This window comes from Micropterus dolomieu, linkage group LG03 (assembly GCF_021292245.1).
Source record: "Micropterus dolomieu isolate WLL.071019.BEF.003 ecotype Adirondacks linkage group LG03, ASM2129224v1, whole genome shotgun sequence".
NCBI classification, from domain to species: Eukaryota; Metazoa; Chordata; class Actinopteri; order Centrarchiformes; family Centrarchidae; genus Micropterus; species Micropterus dolomieu.
In genome coordinates this window covers 29621905-29637933 of record NC_060152.1, presented here as the reverse complement: position 1 = coordinate 29637933, position 16029 = coordinate 29621905, and the positions used below count along the sequence as shown (strand labels likewise).

Sequence of the window (16029 nt, the reverse complement as noted above, 5' to 3'; positions counted from 1 at the left end):
ATTCCAACTGGCAACGGTAACCACAGCCGTCCCGCAGGAAAAAAGAATGACACTTATCCTGCTGTCAAGAAATGACTTTGACAGCTCAGGATGACAGTATCAATGTTTGTTTTAATTTAGATTTTTATCTATAGCTGACAGCAGGAGGAAACAATAGCCTAGTCAGAAAGAGGTAGAGGCAGAGAGAAGTAAAATGAAAGAGAAAAAGAGCAGCAAGTGAAACAACATAGGTGACATTAGACTCCTAATAAATCACATTATCTGTTCGAGTCATTGAATTGGTTCAACCACCTCTTTGTTTCTGGTGTTATTTAAAAGAGGCAACTGTGCACTATACATTGTTTCTTCCCTTTCAAGTTTCATTTCCACTCGATGAAGAATGATCACCTAACATCATATTTGCTTAACCTTCAACTCTAAAAGCTATCCTTTTTGCTTTTGCCATTAGACACAGAAAGGTGTTGCACTTTATCTAGATTTAATCTGAAGTTTTCTCTTAGAATTTATGAATGTCAGTCAGGTGTCTTTGTCATACTTACACAGAGAGCAACTTTCCAGGAGCATTGAAATAAAATGCTCAACAATCACACACTAAAACTCAGAGAAATGTGTGGGCCAAATAAACCTTTTATCGCTTAATGGGATCTTCAGATCTTTCAGACTTAAATAAACATTCTTGAGTGCTATAGCTCAGGAATGAGAAATCCTGCTCGTCTTAAGGCTTCTGCAAGGAAGAGTGACACCTAATTAGGCAAAGGAGTGTATTCACTTTCTCAAAAGCTTACAGGTAGAGAGACAGGGGGGGAAACAATGTTTCAACAAGCAGCAGAAAGAAAGAAACTCAAATACGTGTCAGTGCAGACTAAACACTTCTGACAGTTGCCCTCCAGGTAAGTTTGGGGTGAGAGCAAGGACAGGAAGGGTCAAGGACCAGGTGGCTGTGACTCAAACAAGACAAGCTCTTTCTTCAAGTCTACAGGGGGCTTGTTTGACAGAGAGAAGAGAAGAGATGATGTAGAAAAAGATGGAAAGACACAGAGAGTACAAGATAGATAAGAAGGAAGAGAGGCAATGCAGAGAAAAGGAGAACATGACAGATATAAAGAACAAGAGAGAGGAGCTGATGAGGTGAACAAAGAAGCTCTGTGAGGAGGAATGAATTAGACAATACCTTTGCTGCTGCTGTTCTCCATTGTGTAGAGATAATCCATGTAGAAAGCACCAAAGCGCTGCATACCCGCTATCTCAGTGTAGGTCTCCTGTCAAACAAAAGCAGAGTTGGGTAAACATGGCAGCAAGGGAGCAAACAAGCTGATAGCATTTAAGAGTGGCAGTGACTGGGGTCATGGTGGATACGGCAAAGGGGGTCAAATCGGAGATATAAGTCTGCTCAGTTGGACTTTTTTTACTAGCCAACAATATCAATAATATAAAGAAAGACTTGAAATGAAAGAAGACACTTGATCACAGCAGGACAACAGAACTAAAAATATTGTTTTGTCCATTATAACCACCAAGTTTTTAGAGCATAAAGAGGCAAAATCAGTCAGAGAGAAGACACTTAACTACTCTATACTTTATTATACTTTACGGTTCATAGCGAAGTAATAAACTAGGTATGAATTCTGTTCTTATTAGTAATAAGCTATTGATAAAAGGAGGTACAAGTTTCCTCATTCAGTTGTGCTTGGATGTATGCCACTGGAAATAGCTTATCTACTACAACATTGGACTTTTTCATAACAAATCAAAACTGTCTAACTGGGATTATGACGCTTTTAATATAACATTGTGAAATGTTATTTGAAATATTTATTAAGATAGCAAAGTCCAGTTTTTAAAAGCATGAATGTAGAATGTACCTGGAAGCAAATGTTAACAATTGGGAAAAAAATATAATTACTAATGATCTTTAAAGCACTTTGTAGCTATCAGTACCTAACACTAAAAACAGTGTTGGACAGATGGAAACAGTAATTTTCCTTTCTTTTTCAGGGACTAAGGGGTGCTACATATCAGTGAAGCAGCAGGGTCAACAGTTTTATTATAGGATTCACACATACATGGATCACACAAACCAATGGGCAATTTAGACTTTCAATTTGACCTATACCTGCATGTCTGTGGACTACAGGGGCATACCACAAATAAAGCCAGGGTTTTAACCCACGTTACAATGTTAAGCACTGAAGTACTGTAACACCCCCAAGTTATTTATTGATTATCATTATTCACAAATAAAACCTACATATAAATAGAAGATAAACTGTGGATTATATATACTTATATAATTTTTATCTAGCTGGGTGTTAATGCATTGTTATGTGATAACTTGTCATCATTTATTAGTCTGCAGGTCAAGAGCTATTGACCCTGTCCTAGACAATATTTGAAAGTTATACTTCTACTGCACATCAAACCACTGGTAAACAGAGAGAATGAGTGAGCAAGCATGAAACAGTGAGAGAAAATGAGAGAGGCCCCTTTCACACACAAATTTAACACCCACACCCCAGACTTACCCACTAGTTCTCTAAACAGAGATTTCAATAGAGCCTTATCAGAGAGGCAGGTTAATGAGTAATATTTATTAGGGGACCTCTAATGGCTCTGGCATGCTTTTGGATCAAAGCCATTGGCTGGTTTCAAAACCACTAATGAATTAACACCAAAACCTTTGACTCTTAGACTTTCAAGTATAGATAGATGGATGGATGGTTGCCCAAACAATTGCTTCATTGAGGGTCATGTCCACATTGCTGAGGAGAGTCAACACCAGAGCTGTGATGGCTGATGAAGGGAGCTGAGAGTTATCAGGAATAATGACTTTAACACTACTACTTAGATAGCAGGAACATTCCTCAACTGCAGCCAGAAGCTGGGTGACTGACAGAAATAATCAGTGGCACTAATTTAAATTAGACTTGTTTAGAAGAGAAATTACTGAGAGTTAAAAATATCTAAATATTGTATTAACTTAGTAGCACTATACATTAGGGGAGGGAATCTCTGGGCATCTCACCATTCGATTACAAAACTTGTTTTCTATGTGATTTATAGATAATTACTTTAATTTGCAAATTGAAATTTAAGAGAAACTCCTTTGCTTAAAAGCACTAGCTTGCTTCCCTAATTTACTTTATCAACCACAGCTCCTCCTGGTCACCACCTTCTTCTCTTTAATAACCAGTTTTCAGACTCTGAAAACTAAAATTAAAATATAACTTAACTAGGATCAGGATGTACAGTATGTGAACAGGACAGAGCTGTACACCAGTTTAACTTGAACCTGATGTTATCAGCCCTGGACAAGTAAGTAGTACTGGCATACAGCTAACATTAACATTTACTTTGTTACTGATTTAGCTGGCGTTACATAACTTAGCAGCCAAAAAACGTGCTGTACAAGGGAGATGTTAGCTCGCGCAAACCGCCTGCACTTTCCAGCTGTTGGGGAAACAACAGACTTTTATTAACTGTTTATTAACTACTTTCTGCTAATATTTTTCTCCGCTAACTTTCACCGTCATGTTCTGCCGCTCGCTCTCTCTCAGTCGCTCGGCCTCACACACAGGACAAGCAGAGAGCTCGCCAAGCGTCAAGTGTCAACATGCTCACACAATGTGGGAGTTAAAATCAATTACTTGCACATTGATCTTAATGATTGTGTGACATTTAAGTAGAGTGGTTATTCATTCCGCAGCAGTGGTGTGCCAAATACAGGGGGGAACACCGGTCTCTCTGTTATGTGTGCGCCACAGACGGTCCAGGCGATGCACTTCCGCAAGTTCCGCCTTTTGCATTCCATCAACATTACATTATCAATTAACATTTAAATAATCAATTTTTTGACATTTGTTATTCAAGGCAGCATCGCGATGCATGTAAGAATCGTTTTTTTCTCCCACCCCTACTATATATGGCAAAACAGCTGCCATTGCTGCCAAGTAAAACCTAAAGAAAGACTGGATGTAATCATATCAGATTATTGTTTATTGACCCAGATAAACTACTGTATTAGGTGTGCTTGCTCAGTTAAGCCATAACAACACTAACGTGTGTTGTGAACCATTTGTATTTGTGAAAACAAAGAAACTTAAGTCTTAATAAAATGTCTTTGTATCAGCCTTGTGAAAATTTGTTCTCTCGTAAGCTTGACGACCTCTGCGCTGCAGATGTTTTGTTTAGTGAGAACTGTGTTAATGGCAGGTGCTGTTCAAGTAAACAGCACCTGCACCTGACTTTTTTTCAACAGTATTGCTGTTGGTTGAATAAGTGTGTTGCTGTGTTGGCTTGTTGGCCCAGCTGTGAGGTGCGTGTTGAGTTGGTTGTTGTTGGTTTGGCTTGGAACTGACTGCTTAATTTTTGCCATATGGTTTAGACTCTGCTATCAGTTCTGTGGGTGTCCTTTGAATGCTTAGTGGTTAGCCTTTAGAAAGAAAAAGACTGTGAATATACTGTACATGTCACAAACAACCTGTAATGTTGGTTGGATTCACTACTGGCAAACTGTTGAACTGATGTAGCTGCATTGTTGCAGTACAGTAGATGTTCTCTGGGGACCTCAATCAGAAATGTATGATCTGCTACTGCAGCCCCCTCTATCTAGTTTTAATTTGACCTTGTGATTAGTGGCATCCAGGATGAACTCAGCCCTGACTCCATTGTTCTCTGGACTGCGGTAGTCAAAGAGAGAGTTGGTAAGGTAGGTCATTCCTTTACTGCTTAGGCTGTCACCACAGCTGAAGAACACTGCATCCTGCAGAGACACAGAGGAAAGAAAAGAGGAAACTCCTTAGAGGTATGAAGGGGAGAACGTACAGAGACATAAGAAATGTTTAAGATTAGTTCAGATATCACAAAAATAAAATCCAGCCCATACATTTTTCAAACTATCCTTTTTAAATGTACTATAGCATAGATGAAAACATAATTTTAAAGTAACCATTGAAATGTACATATAGTTGATGAAATACAGTGATTTTTATTGTGCCCGTTATACTGTACATAAGCGGATGGTGACACTGCTGTTGACACAGTGATGTATGTGGTAAACAGAAAGCATTACGGTAAATTACAAAAGGCAGACCAAAAACAAACCAGGCCACATCTTTACCTCCTTTTGAAAGAAGCAACAAAGGCTAGAGAAGACATGGTTTAGGTCAAAGTGATCTCTTTCCTGGGCTTTTAAATTCTCACTCACGTTTTCCCTCCTTTTTTTTCTCTTTTTAGGCTTTACCTCTTCACGCCGGTTCATGTTTTCTTCAAAATCCCGTACTCCCATGATGCCTTTCAGGCAGAGTGCCCGGCAGCCCACAAATCCAATCTGACAATCGAAGAAGGGCTCCCCCATCATCAGCACCTGGAATAAAAACCGGAGGACGAGACATAACCAGTTTTTATACACCAAATTTATTCACCTCTACATGAAGAACAATGTGGATGCTGGATAAAGTCTGGAGCCCTTTCCCCCCCACTGAAAAAATAAGGAATGCAAAGGCATACTGCAGCAAACCTATTAATTCATTAAAATGATTAATATACTTGGCTAGGTGATAAAAAGCTTCCGAATCCTTTCCTCTCCAAAGAGAACGCCCTGGATGTACAGTGGCTTAAATCAGGTCAACAGAAGCTCAGTAAAACCTCAACAGTGCAATAATTCACAGAAATGAATTTTACTGAATTAACTTTTTACATTGCAATAAAAGATTTGAAATTAATGACAGTTAAAGATTGAACTTATAACAAACAAGGTTCTCCACCATGAACAATTTGAGACTATCTTGGTTTGTGGTGCTGTTGAGGTTGTGGGATAATTTCATTGTGATAAAAGAGCAGGGGTCAGACAGCGTCCATTTTCCCTTAAGAGTGGTGTGTGTGTGTGTGTGTGTGTGTGTGTGTGTGTGTGTGTGTGTGTGTGTGTGTGTGTGTGTGTGTGTGTGAGAGAGAGTGTGGAAGCAGCCCAGCAGCCCCTGTAACAGCGAGGTGTGGTTATCTCTCACTCACCATGGCTTTGCTTCACCCAGCAGACAACTAAACAGAGAGCAATCCAATAAAACTTTCTGTTTCACCACACAATAATTACAAGGCCTAGTTTTCCCCGTTTTACTAGCCATCCCTTTGCCTTTCAACGCTCTCACTTTTGGTCCCAGCTCACGCTGGTCTCTCTCTCTTCCAGCAAAAGCATAAATTACAGAAATTGGAATTGGAAATCTCTCAGAATTCTCACATCTGGTAGAAAGCTTAGGAGAAGAAAACTCCTTTCCTACTCCAACCAGGTAATCAGAGAAAAAGGTTTAAAAATATTTTCTACACCAAGGGGGAAATGCGGCAATGATCTGACTTGGGCTTGACTTAGACACAGATTCCACTGCGTTCACAGCAGGCCATGGACTAGTGACCTGGAGAGGCTTTATAAATGCACTTTTAAGAGGAACGTCTGTCCAACAGCGAATAAGGAGACAATAATAATAATAATAATAATAATAGAGGATCAAAAGAGGACAGGGATCTTTATTGGTCTGGTCTAGCCATGATGGGTAACAAGGTTGCTTTCCAGATGGGTACAATTTGTAGAGGAAAGATATCACTAGAAGGATCAGTTGCTGTAGTTGAAATAATGAATGGCTGTGGCCTAATGTTTACAATAACAATATTCATCACCATAAATATTGGTAACAATCCAGGGATGGAAAATATCTAAAATATATATTAGGATCCATTTTCACATTTGCCTAAATAAAAACAAATTTAACAAGAACACATGTAGACAATGAATTGACTAAAACTGCAATATGAATAAATCAATAAAAGACTACATTCCATAAATCATGCACACCCCTTTTACAATTGTCATATGTTTTCAGGTGACAGTTAAGCTGTACAGTCGTACCTCAATGGTGATTCCCTCTTGCTCCAGACACAGGACTTCTCTCGACTTGACCTTCTGAGGACTATAGTAGCTGCTCTCTGACTGGGTCTCTGTCAGCTGAGACAAAAGACAGAATCCATTTAATATTCTGCAGAATGGTCAAATGCGAACTCAAATAATAAACAAAGGTCAAATAAATACATAATGTAGCAGTCAAAGCTAGTTTGCCTTTGAGTTGACCAGAATGGAACAAGAAACACATCACATTTTTATAATTTTGATTGTATCTGTGAAAAAAAAAAATACTATTGCAAGTAAAATGCTTCAAAAAGTGTCACAAAATCACACATCAAAGCAGTGTTAGATGTGTGACAGTGTTAGATCCAAAAAGTAGCGTAATGTGTTCAACATCATCAAACCAGGAAAGCATCTCGTTGTCTGGGTGGGTGGGTGTGTGTCTGTGTCTGTGTGTGTCTGTGTGTGTGTGTCTGTGTGTGCGCGCACATATGTACGTAAGCGTATGCACATGTACCCCCAATTCACTGCTGAAACAGATACATGATTTGAAAAGTAAACAATAGTTATGCAAGTCTTTGGATGTGGACGACAATGAGGCCCCAGAAAATAATGCTTAAAACCAGAAACAATAACATCCAAACAAGGACAGATGACATATTCTTAGATCAGAGACGAACGCCAGCCTTGGGACGTTTTGGTTGTTTTCTTTTCCAAGTTTGGACTCAAGCCAAAGACATTCATCAAACCACATGTCAGCCACCCTTTCTGATTCTAGGGAGGCCCTCTCTGGCTTTTTTGAGAATGACAATCAGAACATAATTAAAGCACTAAGGATACCAAGGGGCACACTGATAATGTGGCGATTGTTCACAGAGTATTCAGGTAAATTGATAAGAGAAGAGGGATTGTTCATTAGAGCATTAATTCTGTGCGTGACTTTGTGGAGGCAGTGAGAGTGTGTCTGGTCAGAACTAGTTGGTTAGGGTGAGACGGGTACAGAGTAAAACTATGGGTTTGGAACTGTGCAGGCCCTAACCCATTCAACTTTAACACAGGAAGCAGGTGCAGAGCAAGAAGCAGCTGTGCCTTATTACCCTTCCTGATGGAGCAGACTCTCTCACCCTCGCTCCCTTACCCTCTTTCAATTTCGAAGGTTTAATCACATGCAGGGATCACCCCACCCTAGTTCGCAAGTCCCTGAGGACAGCGGTGAGCAAGGATGTTAAATTTATATGACTAAAGAAGTGCTCTGTCTGACAACAACAGTGTATAGTGGCACTGACACTGAAGAGCTGCCAATCAGACAAACACGATAAATGCTTATCCAATAAAAATATGGCCACTTTGGCATTACACAAGTTAGAAAGGTCGGCTTTAAACAACACAGCAGAGGACAGAGAAGCAGTAATTCACAGAGCTACTGCTGCCACAACCTTCCCTGCTACCTCTCCTTTATTATATTTCGGCCCATTTAAAAACTTTGGGAGTCTAACACAAATCAAATGATTCTTTATGAGGCATCTTGGATGTGAATATTGGGGTACTTTGTCTTTATGTCGATTTCTCAGAAATGTAACACGGTGGAAAGTATCTAATGGAAAGTTGAAAAAAAGACCATGGGAACAAATGACATTTGCTATTGATGAAATAAATGAAAATACCAAAAATAAAGAAACAATGTTTCTTAAAATGAAAAATGGCATGAAGTCTGGCAGGCAATGAGAGTTTGGCAGGTGTGCAAAACTGAAAGAGGGGAACAAATGGTCAGTGCTGAACTATGCATTATGTGTGTAAAACTCATTAAAGTATACTGCCAATTTCTCTGATCAAACAGATCTGGGGAGTAATGGGTCAGCAATCTAAAAATACCACTCTGATTTCATGTCCATGTCAAAGTCAGGTTTATGCAGTGGCTGTTCAAAGACCTGAAATTCCCTCAAACTAAATACTTCCTTGTAGGAAAGAGACGAGAACGTTTAAAAAACCATCCTTTCAGCTGTCTGCAATTACTCCAGACGAGAGGCAATTAATTGATTAAAAGAACTCAAACAATACAGGAACAATTTAAACATTATTAGAAAAGCACCAAGGTCTGCTTGGCCTGAGACATACCTCCCCTTCACTGATCACACATGCTGTCAAGCACACACACACACACACACACACACACACACAAACACGCAGTAATGTGATCTGAAGTGCATGAACCTGAGGGGAAACGCAGATGAATTCCAACTATTCTGAGTTAGCAGGCAGGATTAAAGTTTGGGATCTATTTCTGAATAGTCATCATACCATGTATAATGTTTAAAACATTAACGTGACCCCAGACGCCAGTTAGCAGTTACACTTCCCTCCCCTGTACCGCACACAGAGACAAAGAGGAGTGTAACTTCCTAAGGATCAAGCTGTTCTTTAAGACTAAAAATGCAGGCATGCAAACTGGTCAGGGGTAAAAGGTGAGAAGGATCCGCAAGCAGAGAAACGTACAGAGACAGTGTAAGAGGGGTCTTTTTTTAAGCTTACATGTTGCATAAATAACGTGCATTCGTCTACTGTAACAAGAGAAAGATACCGACACGCAAGGCCATCACTTTGCGTGACATAAGGACTCAGATTAGGGATGTGACAATACACCAATACTGGTGTCACAAAAACGAGATGTGATGATAATTTAATAGTATTTAATAGAAATCATCAAAGCTGAAATACATCAATGGGGTGTCTGGGGGTGCTCCCCCAGAACATTTTGAGCATTAAACACTAAATTTCCTGCATTCTGGGGAGTCTGTTCTGCCTTTCCTACATCAATTAATAATGAAAATGTCTTTATTTATGTAAATGGTAACACAAAATTCATGTGGCAGGTGACAATTCAAACTCTATAAATATTACAGAATATAATGCAGTGCAGCTCTCATTCTGTGCTGCTTTCACATATGTTTCTCCTGTAGATCAATTTTTCTCATGTAATATCATCCCTGCTGAATTAGCACACATGCAGGCATGATTTAGTCTTCCTTCCTCTTTTGTTATGTGCACAGGGAGAGTTTAGCCAAATAGAAACTGTGGTAAGAAGTTGTTGGTTACTGACTGGTTCTGCACGTTTTGGGGTAATTTTATAATCAGTAGCTTGTTTATTCTTACTTAAAAATGCAAATAAACTTTCACTGGTTCTTTGTCATTTCATGTTGCAAGCTATTTTTCAAAGCATTTTTAACAAACGCTTTCAAAAAGTGTAAATAACACAGATGCCGACACGTTTTGTCCTGTTGATGTAAGAACACATTATATCCAGGTTGCTGCCACTGCTCTGAACTAACATTACTGGTTAATAACAGCGGGCAAAGTTCTAAACTTAACAACATTACTGTATCTGACAGGACAGTTAGTATTGTATGCTAGCTTACTTCTGTCTTACATTAGGCTTGCATTCTGACGGACAGCTCATTCGGCAGTCTTTTACCTTCCTCACGTGTTCAGACCCGCCCTACGCTGCCTCTGATTGGCTGTTGGGTTGAGGCATAAGAAATGACGATTGTTTAGGCAGAGCAAGTTGTGAAGTTGCAAAGCTCATGCTAGTGAGGAGTAAAACAGGTAGGCCTAAATGCTTTCTTAGCAAGGACAAACCCCCATTCCCCCAAACATTTTCTCATCGGATCTGCACAAATCACGTTGGTGACCCATTTTCGTTCCAAAATGGCGAATTTCGCCGAAAGTTGAGGAGTTTGCATGCCTGAAAGTGACTGCAAAATATAAGATGCAGGGCTGGGGTGGGCAGTGGTAGATATAAAACAATACCAATAAACAATAATGGCAGCAAGGGGGAAAAAATTTAATTGTTAACACAACGATATTTTAAATCAAGAAATTCTATGTTAACATTAAATACCATCATCTGCACAGTTACCCTAAGATATACAAATTGGCCCTACCTTGTGTGTAATACACATATTATCTATCCATACTCTGTGTTTACTTGGATATAAAAACATATTTTTGTTGCCACTGTATGTAATGTATTTGTTTATCTAAAATACATTTTATCTACATTACATCCTAACTCTTAATCACATTTGAGATTTTTTTTACTATTTAAAATGGGTAAACTCATATTTCACCGTAGAGCTGCGCGCTGTGCAGATATTCGCTCAGCCCCTCCTCTCACTCCTTCCCCCCTCTCTCACAAACACAGTAAGCCACTTTCATATTGAGATAAGGCATAATCCCGCAACCATGTGTGCTTTCACATGGCGATCCAGCTATCTGGAACCTGGGGCGAAGAAAAATCCGTGTAATACAACACCAGCATGCCGGATGCGGTACCGGCTCAGAGACAGATGAAATCGGACCCTGCCTTCCAGCTCCGTACCTTTTATGCAGCGCAGCATATTGGTGCAATACTCCCGGAAAATAAGGCAGTCTGAAAGAGGCTATTGACAACAGACCCATCTGTCCTCTTTGTGCACGATCTGAATCAAAACATGATCCTGTTCTGAATCAAAACTACTTACATGAAACCATGTAAACATATTCCGGTACAACCCCTAAATAAAATTATAATCCTGAAAATGAACATAATATGACCTCCTTAAAACCATGCTGAAATAAAACTATTTTACTCACTCATGTTTGGCCATTGCATTTTGATATTTAAGTTTATCATGTTTGTCCTTCTTCCCAGTTTATGCTGGCATTCATTCATCCCTGACATTTTTTATATATGATTTACCTTGAAGGTAACAGAAGCTTTGGTGCAATAGAAGCCTATGGAAACAATGGGGTCTTTGGGTGTGTGATGTTGGGGGTTGTTAGTGATGCCTCCAGTCTCTCTCTGCTGGTAGAGGGCTTCCTCCATTTCCTCCTCTGAGCCCACGATGGCTGGAACGAAGGACCAAGCCCAGGACACCCAACCCTGGTCTGCCTCTTCAGGACTTCCATGCAAGTAGAGTTCTGGGCTGGAGTACTGGCTGGTCACTTGGTTTTCCATATCAACATCCATCGCTAAAGGGGAAAAAGGCTTAATTAATTACAATGCCAATATAAGCATTTTATTTTACTATAATTTAATGGGAAATTGGGAAAGTACTAGCAGGTCAACTTTTACTACTAGTAAGGACTCCACTTAAAAAACCAAAAAGTCTGGTGCACACAAAGTAGATCTAATAAACAATTTTAAATTATCCTAAACGAAACAAGAGGTCATGTCCTGAGCAAAAAAAAAACAACAAATGTGTTACATTTGTACACAATCGCATTGCTAAATGTATATTATGTATATTGCATCATTCAAATCAGGGTTCAAATGAAAAACACTCAATTCCCCTTTAGTAGTATTTTACTCTAACAGATAAATTAATCTAAAGAAGCAGGTTCTGAGAACAAATTAGTCAAAGATACAGAGGGAAAACCTCTGATAATGGAAGTGTCTGTGTTCAATGCAACACACTAAATTAATTTGTCCATGCCTTCGGGGTAGTTTAATACAAGCAAGATGTTTTCAGCTGTCAACTGAACATACAAAAACAGCACAGGCCAAGGCAGTTTCACAGTAGTTGCTGCCAATGCTCCAGCATGCAGGTGTGTGAGTATGTGTGTGCTGCATGAACTCTAGAGAAGGATATAGAGAGGGGGAGGGGGGGGAAGTCCGTTCCAATAGAGGCCAGAGGACACAGCCTGTCAGACAGCATCCTGACAGAGGAGAGTCTTGACCGGGCCCAGTGGATCACTGTGATCAGGGCTGTCTGAGCTGGACCCAACAGAACAAACTGCATCTATAAATGCATGCTGCGAGGGGTTGGGTCAGATATTTGTTCAGGTGCCAACAAACTGAAATGGAGTCCATGAGGGGGGCTGAGTACCTATGAGCCTACAGCACAAGCTGAGCTTGGTTATGGGTGCAGGTAAAGGCTAGGAAGGGTCGACTGTGGGACTGTACAAAATAAGCTGGAGGAGTGACTGATCACACCTTCTACGCCTTGACAGAGCAAAGGGGTTGACTGGAGCACTGGCTACTGTAAGGCACAGGCCTCACACCAGGTGAAGAGGGTAATGTAGAAAGTAGTGGGGGCAAGCTGATTGAGGCAGAGTGTAGATAGGTCCAGACATACCAATGGGCTGAGGTCTACATATGGGACAAAGCCTGGACAAAAAGGGATTGAAAACATGGGGTTGAAGATAAATAGAAACTTCAGACTATCAACAGGCCTGTCAGTGTGTGAGCAACAGAAACTCTTAGCAAAAAGTAAGTACTTCAATAACCAATGCAACAATGTCAGTCAGTGGACTGACATGTTGGTGGTGTGATGTTTCTCAGCAAACTATTTGGGTGTTCACGATTTCCCCAAACAACCACGCACTGCCCCGATCCCTGATCCCGACCTCTGAACTCGTCCCATCGTGTGTGTTTCCATACACGTCGGGAGAGAGGAAGCTGATGTCAATACACAAGAATGTGTAATCCCATTCCTAGCGGCCTCACGTCCTCTGTGAGAAAACAATATTGTCCGTGAGGTCACAGCTTAGGAATCCCAGAGGCTAAGGCGGTGAAAATTATGACATATTTTAATTAAATCTTTCACTTTGCGAATTGGCAGTTGGAAATCCCATGTTACAGCTTTTTATCTCTCTCTCCCCCATATCTCCCTGTTCGATTCTATCTTTCATTTATCTTTTATTCGCTTTTTGTTTTCACTCCTTGGAAGCCTTTGAGGTGTCAGTCCAACAAGTTAAGCTCTTTCGCTTCACGTCACAGTCTGACGAAGCCTACGTTTGAATGCAAGGCAATCAAAATAAAAGCACAATTACCAATCAAGTGATCAAAACAGACCGGCTTAAGGAGACTTTGAAGTATTAATCCAGAGACGTGAGTGAAAAATTCCCAGAGAGTGATGTGGGCTGCCCAAACATATGCTGTTGTGGAGTAGAGCACTGTGACTACAGGTGTGAAATACACTATTCTCTGCTTTACCATGAGCGCAACCAAGGAGTGAACAACTCACAATACCACTGTGGCATCACAGAAGCATGCATTTGTCCATAGGCAGATCTCAGAAGCACTATGTGATAGGATGTGTCAGGAACATGGTTGGTTATCAAGAGTGCAAGGTCTCTAGGCAGATGGGTATGTCAAAGCTAGCAAGGGAGTGGGTGTGTAAGTGAGTGAACAACTGAATGACATTGAGAGGGAAGGAGTGAGAGAAGGCAGTGCCCTTACAGGCCAGTAGATGTCCCTCCATGTTTATAGAGGAAGAGGTGGACTGGTTACCTGACCAGTGAGCAAAGGCTACTCTGCTCGTTGTCATCCACACACACACACTTCATTTTTTCCAGTCACAGATTATCTGATGTGTCTGTTCATCACCTCTTCACAGGTATTACTGTACAGTACATACACACAGACACACTTCAGCACACAGGCCGACATACTTTGAAATAAAAGAATGGAACACATATCAACATGTGTGTTGCATACTGTTCCACTTTAACACTAACAGCGTGACATTAACATCAAAATGTTTTAAAATCAATTTTAGCAGTCATGGTAGAAGAATATAAAACGATCCCCAAGACAAAAAACTGTTTCATCCATGTCCATAAAATTCTAAACTCAATGGCCTCTACGTCTTCACACCAATATCAAAAAGTGAAAAGATGATTAAAAAGAGGCCCTGTCACGTCACTGGGCTAGCATAAGGGAGCCACATGAGGTTTATAAGGGGGAGATAGCCTGTGGCCTCTGGCTGATACGTGTGATGGTCCATTCCATTGGATAGACCACTGAGGACTCTGAGCAAACACCTACGATTGGACAAACAGACAACTCCTGGCACTCATGCACATGCTCACACTTATGCTATATAGAGAGGTGCACACACCCTGCCTCACTTCAGCAGCCACACACTTCAGTTCATAATTCTTCACATACTTGCAGAAACCATACAGCTTTCGGTGCCGTGACCAGCTGGTTCATTCAAGCATGTTAGTCATCTATGTTTCCAACCACTGAAATTTTTACAGTGTTTCACAGACACTAGGAAAACTAGCCGTCTAATCCTGAAGAGTTGCTTTGGTTAGTGACACACACATATCCCACACCGTTCAACTATTAGGGCTATTCATTAATGAGACATTGGCTCTTACCTAAAAGAGAAAGACTCAAACAAACAACATGCAGCGACGCTGAATCATAGGCACACAAACACATTACAAGGCTTTTTCCACTTCGCTAATTGGCAAAAAATAAAACACCTTCACATGGAGAAAAATTAATATTCAAGAGTAAAAAAAAAAAAACACACAGACAGAGGGCACTGGAGCCAGAACATACAGCAGGAGACACACCACAAGCAGCCTAGGGCAAATCAAATGAATGTGATGAAGTATTATGTACAATACTGGGATCATGTTCCATCAATCATGTGACAATGATTGTTTCCTACAAACTACAAGCCACTAAAAATAAATATGCATATAAGCCAAGTCAGTCGCTATAAGCATCAACATAAATGAATGTTGTAATACTCAGAAACTATCAACGGTAAAGGCTGTCTGTACTGGTTAAGGAACATACATTTTATTTTCTTATAAGAAATAATAAATCATTTGAGCTGTAATTCTGCTACTATTATCAAAAGAATTCAGCTTCATTCCTTAAATCTGAAATGAATACACTGAAAACCATATGTTCGTGAACAAACCCAAACCCCTCCCAACAAACACACACCCACCTACTACAGTACATACACGCACAACTGCCCTCCCGCCCCCCCGCCCCCTTCAGCTTCTTCACTCTGTCGATTACTTCCAGCATAACAAGATCTGGGGGTGCTCAGGTTCCAAGAGCTGGTCCCCTCTTGTATATTTTTGTGATGGGATACTAATTCATTCTCAGAGGCTCCACATAGCAGTAGCATGACACCGACTCTTACATCTGGCATTGGACACCGAACTAGAAGCTGCGCCAACTTGCAGTAAAAGTTCCAGGCCAACAGGCAGGGAGCAGTTAGAGGGAGTGAGCGAATGGGCTGTATTGTGTTGGGCTGCCTGCTTCCCCTCGGCCCACCACTTCCCCTGCACCATAATTTGCTCCTGGTGCTACAGAGGCTGATTTAGCCCAGCGGGACCTGGGATTTGATCCT

General features: G+C 40.6%; 1 protein-coding gene across 16 annotated transcripts in view; it reads right to left on the bottom strand.

The window, feature by feature from the left end:
* The window catches only part of LOC123969008 (vacuolar protein sorting-associated protein 13B-like), a 324425-nt gene that overhangs the window by 277182 nt on the left and 31214 nt on the right, over nucleotides 1-16029 (bottom strand). For all 16 annotated transcript variants that reach the window (XR_006824601.1, XR_006824600.1, XR_006824602.1 and 13 more), the window contains exons 8-12: nucleotides 11622-11893; nucleotides 6893-6988; nucleotides 5240-5362; nucleotides 4622-4759; nucleotides 1172-1259 (exon numbers count right to left, since the gene is read on the bottom strand). Coding sequence is in view for 9 of the 16 variants with exons in the window: in XM_046046088.1 (XP_045902044.1) it covers nucleotides 1172-1259; nucleotides 4622-4759; nucleotides 5240-5362; nucleotides 6893-6988; nucleotides 11622-11893 (717 nt within the window). In the remaining 7 variants the exon portion in view is untranslated. The remainder of the gene's footprint in view (nucleotides 1-1171; nucleotides 1260-4621; nucleotides 4760-5239; nucleotides 5363-6892; nucleotides 6989-11621; nucleotides 11894-16029) is intronic.